The sequence below is a fragment of the Lolium rigidum genome, chromosome 1 (genome assembly GCF_022539505.1).
Source record: "Lolium rigidum isolate FL_2022 chromosome 1, APGP_CSIRO_Lrig_0.1, whole genome shotgun sequence".
In the NCBI taxonomy this organism is placed as follows: Eukaryota; Viridiplantae; Streptophyta; class Magnoliopsida; order Poales; family Poaceae; genus Lolium; species Lolium rigidum.
Window position 1 is genome coordinate 354,396,201 of NC_061508.1, and position 18,548 is coordinate 354,414,748.

At 43.6% G+C, this 18,548-nt stretch overlaps 2 protein-coding genes across 4 annotated transcripts; one reads left to right on the forward strand and one right to left on the reverse strand.

The window, feature by feature from the left end:
• The first annotated feature begins 962 nt into the window (after window positions 1–962).
• Window positions 963–8,943, forward strand: LOC124702230 (epidermal growth factor receptor substrate 15-like). The gene is made up of 13 exons (XM_047234356.1): window positions 963–1,093; window positions 1,833–2,970; window positions 3,725–3,943; window positions 4,039–4,265; window positions 4,685–4,759; window positions 5,108–5,179; window positions 5,650–5,748; window positions 5,832–5,903; window positions 5,981–6,095; window positions 6,542–6,610; window positions 6,706–6,991; window positions 7,252–7,369; window positions 7,470–8,943. Exons 1-13 carry the CDS (start codon window positions 971–973, stop codon window positions 8,559–8,561), a joined length of 3,705 nt encoding a protein of 1,234 aa, XP_047090312.1. The 5' UTR covers window positions 963–970; the 3' UTR covers window positions 8,562–8,943.
• Window positions 8,944–15,034: 6,091 nt separating this feature from the next.
• LOC124702242 (protein REVEILLE 1-like) lies at window positions 15,035–18,292 on the reverse strand. 3 transcript variants are annotated; one of them, XM_047234374.1, is made up of 6 exons: window positions 17,940–18,292; window positions 17,027–17,161; window positions 16,802–16,913; window positions 16,648–16,709; window positions 16,082–16,438; window positions 15,035–15,972 (listed from the first exon to the last, which is right to left on the reverse strand). In XM_047234374.1, exons 1-6 carry the CDS (start codon window positions 17,961–17,963, stop codon window positions 15,367–15,369), a joined length of 1,296 nt encoding a protein of 431 aa, XP_047090330.1. In that variant the 5' UTR covers window positions 17,964–18,292; the 3' UTR covers window positions 15,035–15,366. The 3 variants fall into 3 exon arrangements, with proteins under 3 accessions (XP_047090330.1, XP_047090323.1, XP_047090338.1); XM_047234367.1 differs by having other exon boundaries at window positions 15,035–15,984; window positions 17,940–18,291; XM_047234382.1 differs by lacking the exon at window positions 17,940–18,292 and adding an exon at window positions 17,489–17,771 and having other exon boundaries at window positions 15,035–15,984.
• Window positions 18,293–18,548: the final 256 nt, after the last annotated feature.

The following is an 18,548-nucleotide window of genomic DNA, read 5'->3' on the forward strand; positions in this document are numbered from 1 at the left end:
ATGTTGCTATGGAAAACACGATATAACGATGTACTACATGTGGCGACGAATGTTGTGTCCTCATCCCCCACCCCCATAAGGGATACAACCATATACAACTATATGCTATGGGAAGACGAGTGCACACTTGCCACTAATATAACTTGCATAAGCGAAATAAAAGGAAAAGAAGATGAAGATACGATATTAGGCATTTCATCACTTGATAGTGACACTCCAGCTTTGAGACTGGCTGTGGGGTCAGAACGATGTGATTTTGCATCTCTGTTACTGTTCGACATGCTATTTTTGGCGATTAAAACGAAGCCACATCCTCCATGGAAAAAAAGAAAAGCTCGTAATGTTCGTTTGATCGATCAATCATTAGGGCCATCTTAGATGAGATTAGTGAGTTGATGAGTAGTTTGTCCTCTTTTCACTTTTTGTATGAGGGTCGCGAGGCTAACCAAGTAGCTCATTGTTGCGCCAAATTTGCTGTTGTCAATAGCGAGCATGCTACTTGGGATGCCGAACCACCCCCTTGGTTGATTCACAACCTTATGGCTGATTGTAATGAGGTGTGACTGTGGAATTCTTTTCCTTACCAGGGTACCGAAGGGGACTGGAAGGTTTTTAATGAGGCGGCTTGCTAGCTGGTTAATATATATCATGATTTCAAAAAAAAGGAGCACAAAGACGTCATTTCGAATTTGAAAATTTGAATGTATTTTGTGTTTTGAAAGAAAAAAAAACCGTCCAGCTAAATCCAACGGAGCCACACCAACAACTCCCAATCAATAATCAATAATCTCCATCGCGCATCTCATCTGACATTTCCACCGCCGTCGGCGATATCCACCACCACCCTCCACACACACCGCACGCAGCTCGGCCCCCGATCTCGCCGCCCGCCCGCCCGCCGGGAACGCACGCCGGCGGCGCCGGTGACTCACCCCCGGCGCGCCCGACCTCCGCCGGGCGCGCGCGCGCGATGGAGGCGGCGTTCGACGCCTACTTCCGCGCGGCGGATCTGGACCGCGACGGCCGGATCAGCGGCCAGGAGGCCGTCGCCTTCTTCAAGGGCTCCGGCCTCCCGCAGCCCGTCCTAGCCCAGGTACCCCCAGATCTCCATCCAATTCCACGCGTGCTGGCCCCCAGCATGGCGATCTCGGCCCTCGACCCACCACCTCGCGCGCGGCTCGAACCGCCAGCTGCTAGTGTCGGCGGGTCGAATCCGCCAGGCCGAGATTCGGATGCGGGAGCTTGTGCTCATTCTGGACTTTGCTGTGCTTGATTGTGGTCGCTAGATGCCGCGTGCCTGTTCTACGATCTGCCTCTCTTAACTGGGTAACTTTAGCTAGTAGTGAAATTTTACTTGCTCCGCTGTTCAGTGGCCTATCAACTAACTTTAGGGAATGTGGAGGAACAACCGATGCAGATTGTGAGCTACGGATCGGACGACTTGCCATACGCTGCTGCGATCCCAACTGAGATCGGCGTAGTGCTCAGCTTAGCTGTTTCCTAGTTCCTGCATTTGGAGCCTACATGCCGGGAGTTGCTGTTTTAAGTGGAAATGTGTGGGTTGAGTACCACCAAATCTTTGGAGCTAGCCCTTGATTTGAGCCGTACGTTGCAAATCATGGCTAGTCGTTAGCTGCTCGAATACTACTATAGTACTATACTTTTGCAAGACTCGCATCTCAATATTTGGTGAATGGACTGATCTAAAGCCGCCATGAATTCAATTGGAACGTACCTTTTACCTGCACAGATCCTTGTCAACTGGCTCATTCTGCACGCTTCACCGTTTGCCTTCTGGCGCTGATCACTTGCTATTTCTTTTGCTGCTGCAGGTCTGGACGTATGCTGATAAGAACCGGACTGGATTCCTTGGGCGTGAAGATTTCTACAATTCGCTCAAACTAGTTACGGTTGCGCAGAGTGGCCGGCAGTTGACGCCGGACATTGTGAAGTCAGCGCTATTCGGTCCTGCTGCTGCGAAAATTCCTGCTCCCCGTATAAATGTCCCCACCGTAGCTCCTCCGACGAACAGTGTTGGTGCGCCCCTGCAGGCCGCTCAGGCACCAGGTCCTCGTCAACAGAATCCAGTTATAAATGGATCGCAGGGAGCATCGCTGAACCCACAAGTCCCCCAACCGGGTAATCTTGTTAGGCCGCCGCAACCTCCAAATGCAAACGCTCCCCCTGCTCAGGGAACTGCTCCAAGGCCACCCGTAGGAGGTGGTCTAAGTGGGCTAAACCAGACTAGTTCAACAACAGCAAATCTATCAACCGACTGGTTCAGTGGCAAGAAAAGTGCAAGTCCATTAGGCATGACTTCGCAAGCTCCAGTTAGAGGCGCTTCTCCACCAGTGAACCTTGGTACCGTGGGAATACCAACACAGAGTTCAACTCCGGCAGCTCCTACACCGGTTATTACAACATCTGTGAAGGCAAATCCAGCCGATCTAAACCTTCTGTCTCAACCAGCTGTTAATGACGCCAAGGCATTGGTTCCCTTAGGGAATGGAACGTCCTCTAACTCAAGCTTTGGGGTTGATCCTTTCTCTGCAACTCCGCAACCAACGCAAAATTCATCTTTCCCCCATGTTGTTTCAAATGGATTGCCCAGTTCTACTGCCCTTGGCCCGGCTGCTGGACCTCATCACCCCCCTAAGCCAGTGCAGCCTGGTCCTGTGCAGGGTTTAGCGTCGCTGCCTTCTCATACTGGCCAGGTGCCACCAAGCCAGCTAGCTCCTAAGCAAAACCAGCTTAATAGTGTACCAAACAGTCGAGGACCATTGAACACTAACATCCCTGGTGGACAAGTTCCTACAAATCCAAAACAGTTTCAGGCCCCATGGCCCAAGATCACTCAAGCAGATGTCAGGAAATATATGATTGTATTTATTAAGGTAGACAGGGATCGAGATGGGAAGATCACTGGTGAAGAGGCAAGGAATCTGTTTTTAAGTTGGAGGTTGCCAAGAGGTACTGTTCTTTCTTCCGTGTTTATTTACTATAGTCTATATCTCCCTCCAGATACCATGACTACCTGCATGCTTTTTTTTCATTGTGTTTGTGAACTTGGTACATTCCAGAAATCTAAGCAAATAACTAGGTGATTATTTGCGTAGCGCAGCATGCAAAACATCGATCTGTTTATGTAAGTTAAGTTTTAGGAAAGAAGGACCCTACTTCTGCATTGTTCCCTGACTTTTTGCGCCATAAACTTGCCTTCTAGAAGACCAATTATTTGATTGCACTTTTCTTTAGTTTTTCTGCATTCCAAATTCATTGCCTGCTGGTGCGGTGCTACTACTTGTTGTCATTAGATCCCTTTGTGCATGTATACATGCAAATATGCATTTATTTTATGAACTTACTAGGTATTTTCTTTAGCTAGAAGCAAATTAAGTTGGCATATTTGATCATGTTTTATCCTGTCATCCATATCCTACTGTTTCTGGATAGTCAAAGACACATTTGCCTGACATTATATATTTATATTATTGGAGTTTAGTGCCTCAGAGTGCCACCACGATCTTATAATGTTACTTATTTTTATCTGCAACTTGGTATTGTTGATGAACAAACTGCATCAAACAATAGACTATCTATACATTATTAGCTTCTTTTTTCCACTGAAAGTTACCTGTGATGCTCAACATCTCTCTGGACATTGATTCTTCATCTATGTATTCCCTATAAGTGTCTAAAGATTTCTGCCCCTCTCTACTTATAGAGATCTTAAGGAAGGTGTGGGATTTGTCCGACCAGGATAAGGATGGGATGCTGTCTTTCAAGGAATTTTGTTTTGCTGTGTACCTAATGGAGAGGTTCCGAGAGCAGCGCCCACTTCCTGATGTATTACCAGATGGTATTTGGGCAGAGGGAATTTCACTGCCCTCTACTGGCCAATTTGCAGAAAACCCTAGTGGCCCGGTTACCCATCCAAGTGCAGGTATTCATCTAAAGGAACTACTCTGTTCATTCTTTTAAATACCAACTATTGAGAAATCCCTTGTCAGTGATCTGGTTTTCGTTGCATACTTGTAGGGTTTGCCAGTAGAGCAATGCAAGGACCACATCCTGGAATGCCTCCTTCATCTATGAAGCCACCACCTCGAAGGCCTCTACATTTTGATGATGTTGATGCGGCGCAGGCTGAACAACAAAAACCCAAGGTCCCAGCATTGGAGAAACATCTGGTTGGCCAGCTTAGCAAGGAGGAACAAAATGCACTCGAAGCGAAGTTTAAGGAAGCTTCAGATGCTGATAAAAAGGTATTTACGCATTAGGCTTAATTAATTGAAATATATGTAGAGTTTTCACTTTAAACTTCTGAAAAACAAAAGGAAATCCAAAATTTGTTTCAATTTGGCTCTTCATAATGGGTTCTTATTCGTATTTTCCATTCCATACTTCATGAGAAAGTAAACTGAAAGTTTACTTCCTGCAGTATTGGCTAAAGGATCTTTAAAACAAAAAATATATATAAACTACTAAAAAATCATCTATGGTTAATTGGTTCAGTCTAATTCGTATTTCTATCGAATCATGGAAATGGTGGTGCCATTAGATTTATATAGAGATTATCGTGGGGCAAAAGTGCAATGCTGATTTGCATAGGACAAGTTTGCACATTTGGGGTGTCCTAATGTGTAAGAAACTAAGAATGAACATATTTTCAATCTTTATGAAGGTTCAAGAGTTGGAAAAGGAAATACTGGATTCTAGGGAGAAGACTGAATTCTTTCGCACCAAGATGCAGGAGCTGGTAAGTACTCTATAGCAATATGCTGTACTATGTTAATGCAAACATATATTTTGAGCGCAAGAGTTAGGTCCATCTATATTGAGTATCAAAACTATTTATACTTTTAGGAATCTTAGTGAAGTCTTGTTGAATCAGATAGTAGTTGCATTTCACATTGTACTCGTTTAGGTGTTGGTATAGCATTTCCATTAACTGCTGCCATGTTTCACAAGTACAGGCTGTAGCCTGTGCCAATTGAATATATCAACCTCTCATTCATTAGCTATAATACCCGACGCTTAATAGGAGCTGTTCATATTGCTTGTTTTATGTGCTTCATTCTGACTTCGTTTCTTTGTTTTGCCATAGATTCTTTACAAGAGTAGGTGTGATAACAGGTTTAACGAAGTCTCAGAAAGTATGTCTGCTGATAAGCGTGAGGTAATGTTTTCTGTAACCTTGATTAATGAAACGAGCTATTCAATTCATTTCTGTACCCATTTGGGGTAATTGCTGGTTTCAACAACCTATTTTTAGTTTCTGAAGTTTGGACTGGAGCAAAATATAATGGAAATGCTGAACTAGAATTTTGCCCTATTGTATATTGTGATGCACGATGTAGTACACGTGCAAGCTTCCAGTTATTGCATTCTCCTGGAACCCACAGTATCCAGTGTGTTGTTTTTGGGGAATTAGAACTTCAGAAGTTGTTACAGTAAAAGCCCGAATGGTAGTTTTGTGCACTATTGTCATACAATGTCTCCTATAAATTGTGTTGGTATAGTAATAAATTATAAATTGTGTTTCAATTGTCATATAGTGTCGCATCATGATATTTAATGCAACAATGGCAACCCGATGTAGTACTTCCAGTGGTTTACATAAATCTCACGTTTCTTGATTGTATTCAGGTTGAATCCCTCACAGCGAAATATGATGAGAGATGCAAGAAGGTTGGAGACGTTGCATCCAAACTATCAATGGACGAGGCCACTTTCCGTGAGATCCAGGTACATTTGTGATTCTATTACAGCAGATGATAGTAGTCATTTTTAGTCCGGGCAAACCTTATTGCTTCTCCTTTTGCTAACAGGGAAAGAAATTGGAAATATATAATTCTATTGTAAAGCTGCAAAAAGGGGATGGAGATGATGAGAAGCTTCAGGTTTGCATTTTTGCTATTCAGTATCTTTCAAAATGTTCTCAAACTATTGTCTGACCGTATTCTTCCCTTGTTTACAGGAGCGGGCTAATCAGATACAATCTGAACTCAATGAGCTCGTGAAATCTTTGAATGAACAGTGCAAGAGATATGGATTGAGAGCTAAACCAACTACTTTAGTGGAGCTTCCTTTCGGTATGTGCTATTATCGTGTTTATATTCTGTTACATATCCTATGCCTCCGAGTTACTAAGTGATCTTTCTCCGATTGGTTTTGCTTTCTTGTTCAAATTATTATTCTACCTTGATTTTCAGTTTCCGGTATGAATAAGATAGGATGAATGTTAGTTCACTGTTCCGAGTATCATAATATTTATGTTAAGCAATGCAATCTTAAATGTCTCTGAGTTAGTCAGTTGCATCAGGTAGAATGTGCCATTCATTGCAAACTAGTTTTGCCGCTAAATTGACTCGCTCTTCATTTTTAGTGGGCATTCTGCTATTTGTGGTGTTTGCCATTCATTGCAAACTAGTTTTTCTGCTAAATTGACTCACTCTTCATTTTTAATGGGCATTATGATATTTGCGTTGTTTTGTTGCCTTACAGAAAATGAATGGTTTACTTTCCCATCCCATTTTAGGTTGGCAACCTGGAATACAGGAGGCAGCTGCTGTTTGGGATGAAGAATGGGACAGATTTGCAGATGATGGTATGCTAGATTGACTTTATCATATTCGTTATTGGATGTTTTACTCTAAAACTTTTGTAAATTTGAACCATCATATTTCCCTTATCTCTCTCCAGGGTTCTCTATAATAAAGGAACTCACAGTCGAAGTGGAGCCTCCTCCTGTACAAGAAAGTCATCCTGCTGTTGAAGATGGCAAAGTGTCTAGCAATGGGGCATCAACAGAGAAAGAAGACAACAAGAGTGATAAAACTGTTGCCGAGCAGACAATAGAACCTGAAGTGTCTGGTTCAGACAGCAAATCAGAATTAGCAAAAGCACATCCAGTTAGTCCTGCAAAGCATAGTGATGAACCTGATAAAAAGCAATCAGTAACGAATGACGACTCACCACGTAGTACCAGGTATAACTTTTTTCTCTTCTATTTTATATTAATTATAGGCATGGCTCTCTTGCTAAGAAAACCGACGAATGTGCCTTTTCTATGACAAAGACAAGCATATGTTCTAATTGCTCAACTTCTGTGTCAGTTTTGGTGACTAAAGACCCCAAATTTGAGAGTGAAGTTTTGTTATTTTAGATCAGTGTACATGAGGCCATGCTTTGATAGACCTTTGGAATTTGTACAAAATACTGTCTACTTATTGATTGGTAATTTGACAGTGACCGTGGAGCATCTGATTCCCCTGTTCATGGAGATAAAGCCAACAACAGACATTCTTGGGGTCCATCATTTGATCATGGTGATGATAATGACTCCCTCTGGAACTTTGATTCTAAGGTGAAAACTCTTGTCTTGCTTTTCGTGGCATGCTTTGCACCATTGTTTTATGTTGTATAACTGTTTCCTATATAGCTGAATTCTGCAAACTGTAATGCAGGATGGTCAGAATGGTGATTCAGATCTATTCTTTGGGCCACAAGGACTCCCCCCGATAAGGACAGGGGGTTCCGCATCTACTAGTGCTTTTGGCAAGGAGCAGAAACCGATGTTTGATTCTGTCCCAGGCACTCCAGTGGAAAAGCCGTTCTTTGATTCTGTCCCAGGCACACCACTGCAGAAATCCGTCTTTGATTATTCCGTCCCTAGCACACCGATGCAGAATTCACTCTTTGACTATTCTGTTCCAAGCACACCGATGCAGAAGTCACTCTTCGATTCTTCTGTTCCAAGCACACCGATGCAGCGGTCACTCTTCGACTCTTCTGTCCCCAGCACACCGATGCAGAAATCAGCCTTTGATTCCATTCCAAGCACACCGATGCAGAATTCATTCTACGACTCCTTCCCGAGCACCCCGATGCAGGGTTCGCTCTTTGATTCTGGCCCAGGCAGAGCAGAATCACCTACCGCTGGCAGCACCTATGGGAGCGGCCAGCAGAGGGGATTCTTTGACTCTTCGGTCCCAAGCACGCCGATGTACAACAACTCTAGCTTCTCGCCGAGGTACAGCGAAGCAGGGGACGACAGCTTCTCCCAGCTGGACGCCTTCGGCGCCAAAGACAACAGTTCGTTTGGGCAGCGTGACAGCTTCTCAAGATTCGATTCCTTTGGGAGCAGTGCTGAGCTAGGTGGTGGCAAGGATGCCTTTGGCGCCAAGGACAACAATTCGTTCGGTCAGCGCGACAGCTTCTCGAGGTTTGATTCCTTCGGGAGCAGCGCTGAGCTCGGTGGCAACAACAGCAGTGACGCCTTCGGGAGGTTCGATTCCTTCCGCAGCAACGCCGATCAGGGCAGCGGCAGCAGCTTCATGAGGTACGACTCCATGAGCAGTAACGCCGACCACGACAGAAGCAACACATTCGCGCGGTTTGACTCGATGAAGAGCACCACGGACTCCTCCCACGACAGGGGCTACTCCTTTGACGACGACGACCCTTTTGGCACCGGGCCGTTCAAGCCATCGTCGAAGACCTCGGAGACGACCTCCAGCCCGACGAGACACGGGACCGACAGCTGGAGTGCGTTCTGACAGGCAGCTGGTGTTGTTCTATAGGAGAGGTCAGTCATGATTGTGTCTTGCGCACCTTACTGCAGATATATATGTATACACGTGCTACAAGGGCGAGACGTTTTTTGCCTGGCAGGGTGGCTTGTTTGTGTGTTTGCTTTTGTACCTAGGGTCGGATGTTGAGTTGCACATGCTTGGTCAGATGGTTCGTATAAGCATTCTTTATACCTTGTATTGTACAAGTTGTCCGTCAGCCTCTGATGGACTGGGAATTTGATGAGCTTTCTGCTTGTAACTCGGAGCTTGTACATTCTTTTTTTTTCTGTACATGTATGTGCTCTTTATCAGGAACTTGGTTATTGAGAACCAAAATGTCTGGAAATTCGATGACCTTTGTTGTTCATGTATTGTGAACCCTAACATTTGGCCGTTTTGTGCAAGCCAGTCCCAGTGACGAGTAATTGTCATGTTAGCCTGTTGATTTAGAAACAAATGGAGACATTGCCGGATGATTTGCACATTTTTGTATACGATTTGGTGTAGTGAGTTATGTTGGTTGTTGGATATTTCTTCGTTTTATGAATTTTCCAATGTTCTCTGGCAGGTGCAACGTATTCTCAGAAAAGATTCAATATCCTTGAGTTGATATGACGTGCAATGTTACCTCCCATGTTCCGTAGGCACTGATTCCCCATACTCAAGACGGAATGGAATCGGAAGGCGCTTCTGCAACTGCACCGGCCACCCCTTCCGGCTCAATCCCGCCAGAATCAACTATCGCACCGTCGCATGCGTCAATCAAGGCTGGCAGCAAGGGCTCTGCAGCACCCAAGGCGACGGAGAAATTCGAGGAGAAATAAGCCCGCTAGAATTTTTTTCCTTCTTTTAGGCTTCAGCTCTCTGGGACCTCGAAGCCGCTCCAGAAGCCTAAAAAAAAAGTGGCCCTGAAGGTGATCCGCAACATAAGACATAGTATGTTGTGTTTTTTAAAAATCAAAGTTGACCAATAAAACATACTATGTTGTGTTTTTTAAAATAACTAGTACAAATGCCCGTGCGTTGCTACGGGTCCTCAAATTTTATTTCTCAAAACATATAGATAATTCGCAACTCACTATGAAAATTTAAAATAAATCAAGGATATCATAATACTACAACATGATAATATCATTTTTTGAGAGTTTGAGTATCTACTATTGTCAAATACCATTCCACATAATCCACAAATTTTATGTTGTTAACTTTTGAGCAATGGATCCCTAACTCTTTACTTTCAGAATGCACTCCTATCTGTGAATAATGCTATCAGGTATATGGTAATTTAGCCAAATGCAAAGATGTAAAAAGGAAAAAATCATAGATCATAAAAAATGATGCAAAACCCGAAAGGTGATCTACAATGCAAACTGGCAAATAACTGATAGTGAAGGTATAATACTTGTTAGATGATAATATTGAGTTACCTTAATTAGTGGTAGTAGAATTACAATCAGTTCATTTTCAGGCCAGAGCATCAATGAACACATCAATATCATCATGCCACTCTTTATGAATTTTTTTAACAAAATATTAGAGAAAACAGAGATAATAAGACTTGTGCCGACGTGGGTGAATTTTCTACCCAAAGGCAGCTGCTGCTGCCATTTGACACATCGAGTGAATTTTCTGCCCAAGGCAGGTGGTGACACATCACACGTCCGTAGCACATGTGTCTCCTTTCCTCCTTGAAGTCCAACTTGAAAGCTACAATCAGGTTCTTAGGGGTTCTTAGGGATTGTTGATTTTCCAGATAACTTGCCCTTCAGAGTTCACCTTCATGTATTATTAACTCTCACGATCCAACCTGCAAAATAAAATGGCACGACCTGCAACAAGAACGGAAGAACGATGAAAAAAAGGGAAACAAAAACGGAACGTAAATCGATGGACTCTGTATAGCACGACATGCTGGTCTTTTGAAATTGCACGACTAATATTATGAACTAAAATGAAATTGTCAGAGGAAATCTACTGATAACTGAGTCTTATATATGTTGCGTTTCTTTTTGCAATAGTACTCTTTCTAAGTCTGAACTCATGGGTGATATTTCAAAGTTTTAACATCTTTGCACCAAGATGAATAAGCTAATATGTATGTTAAGGAAACATTTTCATAGGGAAGTATAGGTCCGCCCAAAAAATCGAAGCAATAAATCGAGAAAAGAGGAAGAGGCCTTATGTGCTTTCAGACAGTCAGTTCAACAACTGTTGGCACTACTGCATCCTTTTGAGCCCAATCTTGTCGCTCATCCTGCAATTTCACAACATTGTTCGATCCATTAAATGGCCTTAAATATAATTATATTGCACTGCAGTATTGCAATAAAGCCAATTCAACTCATGTGGTCAATCCAAATAGCATTAAAAAATCCAAATCTTAAGTGTATGTGCTGAAATAACATGCTTCTCTTAAAACTGGTGACTTGCAAGTTGCCCCATATTCAAATTTTCTTCTGGCTTTCTACGTATCATCCTGAAGAAGCCCTTCTTAGTAGTCATTTTAGAGCACAAAAATATATACATGTCTAGAAAAAAACGCAGAGTCGCCATCATGTGTTTGAACAATATGGAATGACTCCTACCATTCTGGCCTTCTGGCAAATTTGTTACCATGACTATGTTATTAACTATGGAAACGAAGCAACACCATTTTTTCAAACTGTCATACCTATTGGAAAATGACACTTGATGGTTTTAGCGAGTCAAAAAAATATGCTTAATATATAAGAACACGTAAATAAATTCAAAGGTACGATACAAGGTTATAATGAAGAATGATCTTGTTTGTGGGAGCTAAAAGTTCATGTTGCAACATCGTCAACATAATCATGTAGAGAACTTGGTTGTACAGATGCAGTGATACTGAAGTTTAGCTTCAAAAAACAGAGTCAATGCACTATAAGCTCACCTTCAGAAACCCCGTGAAGTTTGATATATTCGCTTCTCTCACATTTTCTTCTCTGACATTATACTTTTTCTTTTCATAAATATTTGTCTGGTCTGTAATCTCATGGATAAATATACTCAATGTATTTTTCCAAAATCCTAGGAATTTAAGTACTGTATAAGTTAATTACATGAAAAGAGGTGATCAGAGAAGAAGAAATTCTAATAAGGACAGTGGTATAGATAAAATCTTATCAGCACATCTGCAAAGAAATTCACAGCCATGTAGGAAAGAAGTGAGGTGGTGGTTAGTATTCATCATGAAGTTTCGTGCTAAAAGGATAATGGGAAACACTAATTTATAAGCTTGTCTGCACAATGTATTTGGTAGAAAGAAAATGTCAAACATCAAAAGGCTGTTGTTAGTAGAATACACATCGGAAGTGAAATATATGGCCTAAAGTGTAACCTGTATCGGCTCAAATTGGATGTTCCCAGCCAGCTTCAGATGATAACCTACGGACAGAGAAAAATTAGTGAAATGGCAGTCAAACTGAAGAGAAAAGGAAAGAAACGTTCCAACAAAAAGGTACCTATAGGGGCAATGGCATTCAAAAGACACCTCTTGATGTAAGATGCTGGTTGGAGCTGAGATTGAAACCTGCTTATATTTATCTATTTAATGGTAAGCCCCTAATACCATGCTTCTTCTATTTTTAAAAAGTGGAAAAAAATATGAAAGAATGTACTCATGGTCGGAAGTTTTATTAGCAGATGGGATTAGTACTGGCTTTAATAAGTGCAACAAAAATTAATGGAGAAATTGCTCATGCCTTTGAACCTAATACTGAAAACTACATAGACAAGGCAAAACAGATGCAAACCAGTATGCAAATACAGAGAGCGAGACAACATAAGCAACTATAAAGTCAATCAATTGAGTGAGAAAATATAAGCAACAGATGCAAGCACTAAAATCCGAGCTATGATCTTTTAGTTATGGTGGAATTGAAAATAGACATGGAAGCATCACAAGCGAAATATAGAGGAACAACTTACAGGAAAAGCAAATTCACTTAGCTTAATCACTGCCAGAGTAAAGAGTAATGGTGTTTCCTGTAGACATCAAACAAAACAAAAACAAAAAAACATATTCAGTATTGAGATGGTAACATCAAACATTTCTTCTTCTCGTCTGAATTATTTTATTCATTCAGAATTTATGACTGCGTGGAAAATAAATAGTACGGTTTGTGTACCTACTGCTAAGAGTAAATAGCATCAAGATTAGATGTGATGTAAACTGTCAACAATAGCTAGAACTTGAAATGCGTGCAAGCGTTGACTTGCTAGTATTTGAGGAGAGCACCGGTAGCACAAAAGTTCAACCAAAACCTCCCTTGTCTTCTGAAATTTAAATTGACCAAGCTGAATATAAGGATGTATTTCACTTGCTTTTCTTTACTTGGTGATCTATTATGATCCCCAAGTGCGTTTTCCTGTATCATCAATTCATCATGGATTGAGGTACCTGGATTTAAGAAGTAAATGCCGCCACGTAGTAAAACCTCGAGCTGCAAGAAGATGCATGCACCTGCATCAACAAAAAATGCGAGTTAAAGTCATTTTCCTTGAACCAAACGATGAGCCTGCAGGAACAAAAAACCTTGCTCGTGCCTCGTGGTGATCTCCATGGAAAACTCACCTTGCTCAACCTAGCACTTGTGCTCGACGGCGTGGGCGGACTGGAGGATGGTACCCGTCGGCTTCTTCGGCAGCACGAGGCCTCAAGGTGGTTCTTCTGACAGTGGTAGAACTTCGTGAGGGACCTTCTACTCTCTGAGAAGCATGTCCTCCCAGGCCGCAGCATCATGGACCTTCTATCGGAGCAGCTACCTGCGTGATATGCGCATGACGATGGCGTTGTGCGCGAGGGCCAGCATGTCCGGTGGAGTTGGATCTGGGAGGCTGATCCGATCATGGGGGGAGAATCCCACCGTGCGGGGAATAATCGAAGCCTGGGCAAGCCGAAAGCATAGCGGAGTTTTTTAACACGCAAATCAACGAATATAAGCATAATATTAGAGAAAATGTACCTTTCACAACAGCTTTCATCTAAAAGCTAGATCTAATACATCATAACAAATCAAATATTCATAGGTGCTAAATATATGATTTCTGAACACATTTCGAGAACAAAATCTCGGCACATATCAAAAAACTCCCTAACGATTTGAAGATGCAACAGTGGATTACAAAAGCTCATACCTACACCCCACTGAAGCACAAAAACTATTAAAACATGATCAAAGTTATTATTTATCACAATTCGCATTATTTTAAATTACTCTACGAAAATTTACCGGTCCAATAAAAATATATTACTATGCGTGGAAAAAAATGGTGATTATTTGACACCAGGAGGCAAGAGCACCAGTGCCCGAGATCCAAATTGTTTTTTCGTGAATGGAGGGAGTACTTTAACTTCAGTTTAACCAATTAGAATTAAATTGAAATATAAAATATCCAACCGTTGATTATAGTTCTAACCTACTGATTTTAGGGAAACAACAAGCAATAAGCAACTATTCTAATTATCCATGTGGTTCTGCCCTAAAAGATACTACATTGGGGAAATAATTACTTAAGCGGCTAATCAGTAGGCACAAATTCGAACGAAAAACAACACCTGCTTGACTTCTAGCCTCGCCGGAAGGAACGACAGGAGCGGCCGCTTGCAGCTGGGTGAGGGTCTCTGTCCTTTGCAAGCTAGGGGATGTAGGGATGGATCCGTTGGCCGCTACTTTATCCCAAAAGAAGAGGGATTGATCGATTGCTCCAGGAAGAGGTTGTGCTATACTTTAATGAAAGGGCCGTGGGGCAGATCGAGGCAGGAATCCTGGGTAAGCTTTGACCATCGATAATTCCCATGGGATTTCTCCCAACATAGGAGGCGCGCCGGCGTGAAGCCATCTGTGCGGGCCAGCGGAGGTGGGGCGGCGGCAAGGGCAGTGGAAAAACTACCGATGCATCGAGATCGAGGCGGAGCACTCTTCGATCGAGAGTGGTGACGGAGGAGGGGGAGAGGATGGTGGCGCTGGAATCTGGAGAGGACGTGGAGTTTCCTTTCTAATGGTACTCAATTATGATGGTGCGCTGATTCCTTTCTAATTTCCTTTACCTTCCTTTCTAATGGTGCGGTGATTCGGTGATTAATTGTTTGATGGTGCCGTGGGAGGGTAAAATGGTCATAAGAAAAATATGTAGGACGAAATCTCTAACCGGAGGAAACAGAACCAGTTCTTCCTTTTTATATAGTAGAGAAACTTGATCAATGTTGTGGCTTTCGAATAAACCTATGCATGTTTTAATTGAAATTTTGTGCATCATCCATTAAATACCGTGCAATTGTTTGGAATATATGTGACAAGGGCCAAAAGAATTGAGCAAAAATTATTATAAATTAAATATAGAAATTCAGCCAGAAACAAAAGGTTAATAAACCTTTTTATTCTAAAATATGAAGGAACGGCTAGAGATGTCCATTGCGGATCAACGTTCCACTCTCATCTACAAATCGATTTCCATTGCGAATCAACAGCTTTCAGCAAGAGCAACATAAGAATTTTTTCCTTTTACAACAACATTAGACAATATCAGAGACTTGGCATATCCCTACAAAACCTTTTCTTTCAGCCTACACTTACAGCAACTGCACGCAGCCGCTCTTCTAGGAAGAGCGCGAGCAGGAAACAACGAGGCATCACCCTGACCAGACCGCCAATCTCTGCGAGTAAATGACTAAGAAGAATACACCGGAGCAAGAAGAATATGTGGAACAGGCTCCGATGATTGTTCGTAGTTAAAATTAGAAGACGCGGGGGAGTCTCCCCCGCTTTGGTTATTCGGCTCTACACCTTTTGTACGGCACAAATCCCCTTACCGGCTGATCGCCGCCGCTGACCGGCTTCACTCTTACGAAGGCCGAGTTCATACTTGGCTTCAGCTCGAATGTCGAAGCTGACCGAGGGACCTGGCCCATCCGAAGCGGCTCAAGTGCTTTCCACTTCTTGCTTGCTGTTTGAGTGTTGTCGTCCGAGTCGTCCGAGCTTGACTCGACCAGAGGGCTCTTCACAGCATCACACACATCGGCAACTTCGTTGTGCGTCACGGTGCTCGGTGGTCCTCTTGGATGGCCAACTGGAAACCCATAGTAGGGCCACCATACATGTAAAGGGGTTGCTGGTTCGCCGAGATGGAGTGGGTACGAATTGTATGGAAGAACCCACTCATTTGGCGCAGCATATGCTGGAAGAATCTCTCCAACTGACGGGGCTTGTGATGTTGCTTTGCTAGAGGATTGTGAGATTTTCTCACCCTTTTCGTGTCCTGACAAACATCTTTTCCTGGGGTCCGGGATGACCACAGTCTTCCCAAACAGCTTCAGACTTGTTTCCTGCACCTCATCAGAAGAGTCCTCCTCAGACATAACAGTGTCTTTGTTGTCCTGGTTAGTGTCCTGCAAAAAGAACGTGGAACAGCCTAATAAGTTCATGAGGTCATTCATTAAGGTCATCCAACAGTAAGGCTGACTTATTCGAGTGATTGTCGTTTACCTTCTGGGATTCATCTTTCCCTGTTAATTGACGAGGCACATTTTCCTCTTCACTCATCATCAGAGGGACAATATTCTCATCATCCGATGACTCGGGAGAGGTACACCGGGTTGACGGATTTGACATCGATGATCCAAAGGCATCTGACTGCATTGCAGATAGCACTGACACCGGAGAGCCATTCTCTTGGTCTGAACCAGAGGAAGATGAAACAGGAGCAAGCTTCTGCTGCCCAGTCACTGCATTTGCCCCATTGGAGGAATTCGCAGACTTGCGAGGATATGGGTGCAGTGGTTTCCTCTTTGGCCTAGGGGGAGGAATCTCAATCGCTATTTTAGCTGCAGGTTCACGCACCACCTGCACGATGAACAACTCACATGGCATGAGAATATGGTAGACATCCAAAGGGTTCCAATTAACTGCTACCACTTCTGCTTCTACGAGCACGTGTAATAGTTATACAAACATATACATGTTCTAAAGAAAATAATACAAACATATGCCAGTGTCAGCACAGTAAGCATGCCTGCAAAATATATCATAACTACAGGAAGAACTATAGTCACCTTTGAGAAAAACTTCTGAGCATGGCTTCGAATTTGGACAGCGGTCTTTGTGCCAATGTGTTCTAAAGAGCATTTCCGATGAATCAGAATCACTAATTTCTTCTACTTTGAATTCTAATGCAAGATATGCTGTACTTATACAGGCTGCACACACCTTGTATCTGACGCCAGGACCGGCCATACAGCTTCAGTGCCTCCAGGAACTTTTCGTGCTCTTCCTCCGTCCACTTCTCCCGCTGCTTCGTGATCGTATACGGCTTCCTAGCCTGATGAAAGCATGCCGCGGGTCATTAGGCATAGACGCAATGCTGCTTCATAGAATGATGAACCAAACTGACATTTACTCATAGATGGCAAACTCGGGTGAGAAATGGCTAACCTTGACAGGATGCCCACCCACCCCCTCCTCCTTAGGCTGCGTTGCGGTCGCATCATCCGTCGCCGGAGGTTTGATGACATCCACCATCAGCCCTTTGTTGATCGGCAAGCCAGATGAGTCCAGCCCATCGCTTTCCTGTAGGCAAGAACAGAAAGAACAAAGACCATCAGTATTTAAGCTAAACACATTGCTGAGTATTTGGCTGCACACAGTTGGAGAAATCAAGCGAATCAGTGTACTTCAGATAAGACACAGTGCTGACTTTGCAGAGTTTTACCATATGGGCTAACTGAATACAACTCTAGCTGATACCATCACTGCTACTATAACTGAGCTATCCAAATTAACATTTAATGACTGTAAAAGAGGCACTAACACACATGGATTAAATGAAGACTGTAACTAGCAGTGTTACAGTCGGTACGTCAACCACTGTTAAAAGAACATCACTGACAGAATTACCTAGCAGCATGGAAAGCACCAGTGTTTCTGGATTTGGTACTTGTGGCTTGATGTCATGTCTGGTTGGTAGACCTAACAGACTAGTACTACATGCCTCGTTTCTGGAAGACTCTAATAAAGATACTGTGGCCAGCATGGATCGGATCCTCCCCAAAACAGAAGTATCTAGAAACGCATTTCTCCCAAGAGAAGCAACGAACGGATACAATTGTCTATCTAACCCAAAAAGAAAGCTCGGATTTTGCAAAAAAAAAGAAGCACTTTTTGACCAGTTATCCACAGGAAAAAAAAGCACCGAGAAGAAGTACTAGAACGGAATCTGGATGGTTAACCAACCGCCCACGAGAAACTGGAAATTTACCGCGCGCGGGGACGAGAAACTGGAGCAGGCCGGAAGGAACAGGGGAGAATGCGCGTGGCGGGAGGGCAGGAGGACATCGGTTTTTATTACCTCCGCGTGCGCCATGGAAGCCATGCGAGCTGCGAATCTCGGCGTCGTACAGGTCGCCGAGATCGAGGTCGGGATGCAGACACCACCGCTACGGGCTGGTGATTCGCCGGCGCGCGGAAGAGGCAGATTTTTACTCTGGCCGGGATCGCACGGGAACGGCTGCAGGCAACTCTCCGCGGCGGGCACCGGAGCCGGCCGGCGAAACCAAAGAAACCGGAAACAGGCCTTCCTCCGGGGGAAAGAGCAGCGAAAAAAGAGACAGGCACTCCGGCGAGCGGCTCGGCTGGCGCGTGTTAAGGAGCGAGGCCGCGCACGTGCGAGGAGGAGGAGGAGGAGGAGACGGCGAGGAAGCGGCGGAGGCGGAGGAGGAGCAGTGGTGGGAGAGAGAGACGACGGAAATGGAAATATATTTTTGGGAGGAGGGGCGGGAGGACGGCCACGTCACGCGTGGGGCCCACCTGTCGGAGCCGGAAATTTCCAGAAGCGACCGGGAGCTCGTGGCTGTGGGCGGCCCGGTCCCACACGCAGTAGCTCCTTCTCTCTTTTCGGGGATTGGTAGCGCTTTCCACCTTATCTACCCTCATCGTCTTTTTTGAATTTTTATTTTCT

Excerpts from the sequence above, each read along its gene's own strand:
- LOC124702230 (XM_047234356.1), top strand. The coding sequence starts at position 971 with ATGGAGGCGGCGTTCGACGCCTACTTCCGCGCGGCGGATCTGGACCGC. Across the intron at positions 5,180-5,649 it reads TGTCTGCTGATAAGCGTGAG|GTTGAATCCCTCACAGCGAA; the intron begins GTAATGTTTTCT and ends GATTGTATTCAG. Across the intron at positions 7,370-7,469 it reads TCTGGAACTTTGATTCTAAG|GATGGTCAGAATGGTGATTC; the intron begins GTGAAAACTCTT and ends ACTGTAATGCAG.
- LOC124702242 (XM_047234367.1), bottom strand. The coding sequence starts at position 17,963 with ATGGCTTCCATGGCGCACGCGGAG. Across the intron at positions 16,914-17,026 it reads TGGGTGGGCATCCTGTCAAG|GCTAGGAAGCCGTATACGAT; the intron begins GTTAGCCATTTC and ends TGCTTTCATCAG. Across the intron at positions 15,985-16,081 it reads GGAAAGATGAATCCCAGAAG|GACACTAACCAGGACAACAA; the intron begins GTAAACGACAAT and ends TTCTTTTTGCAG.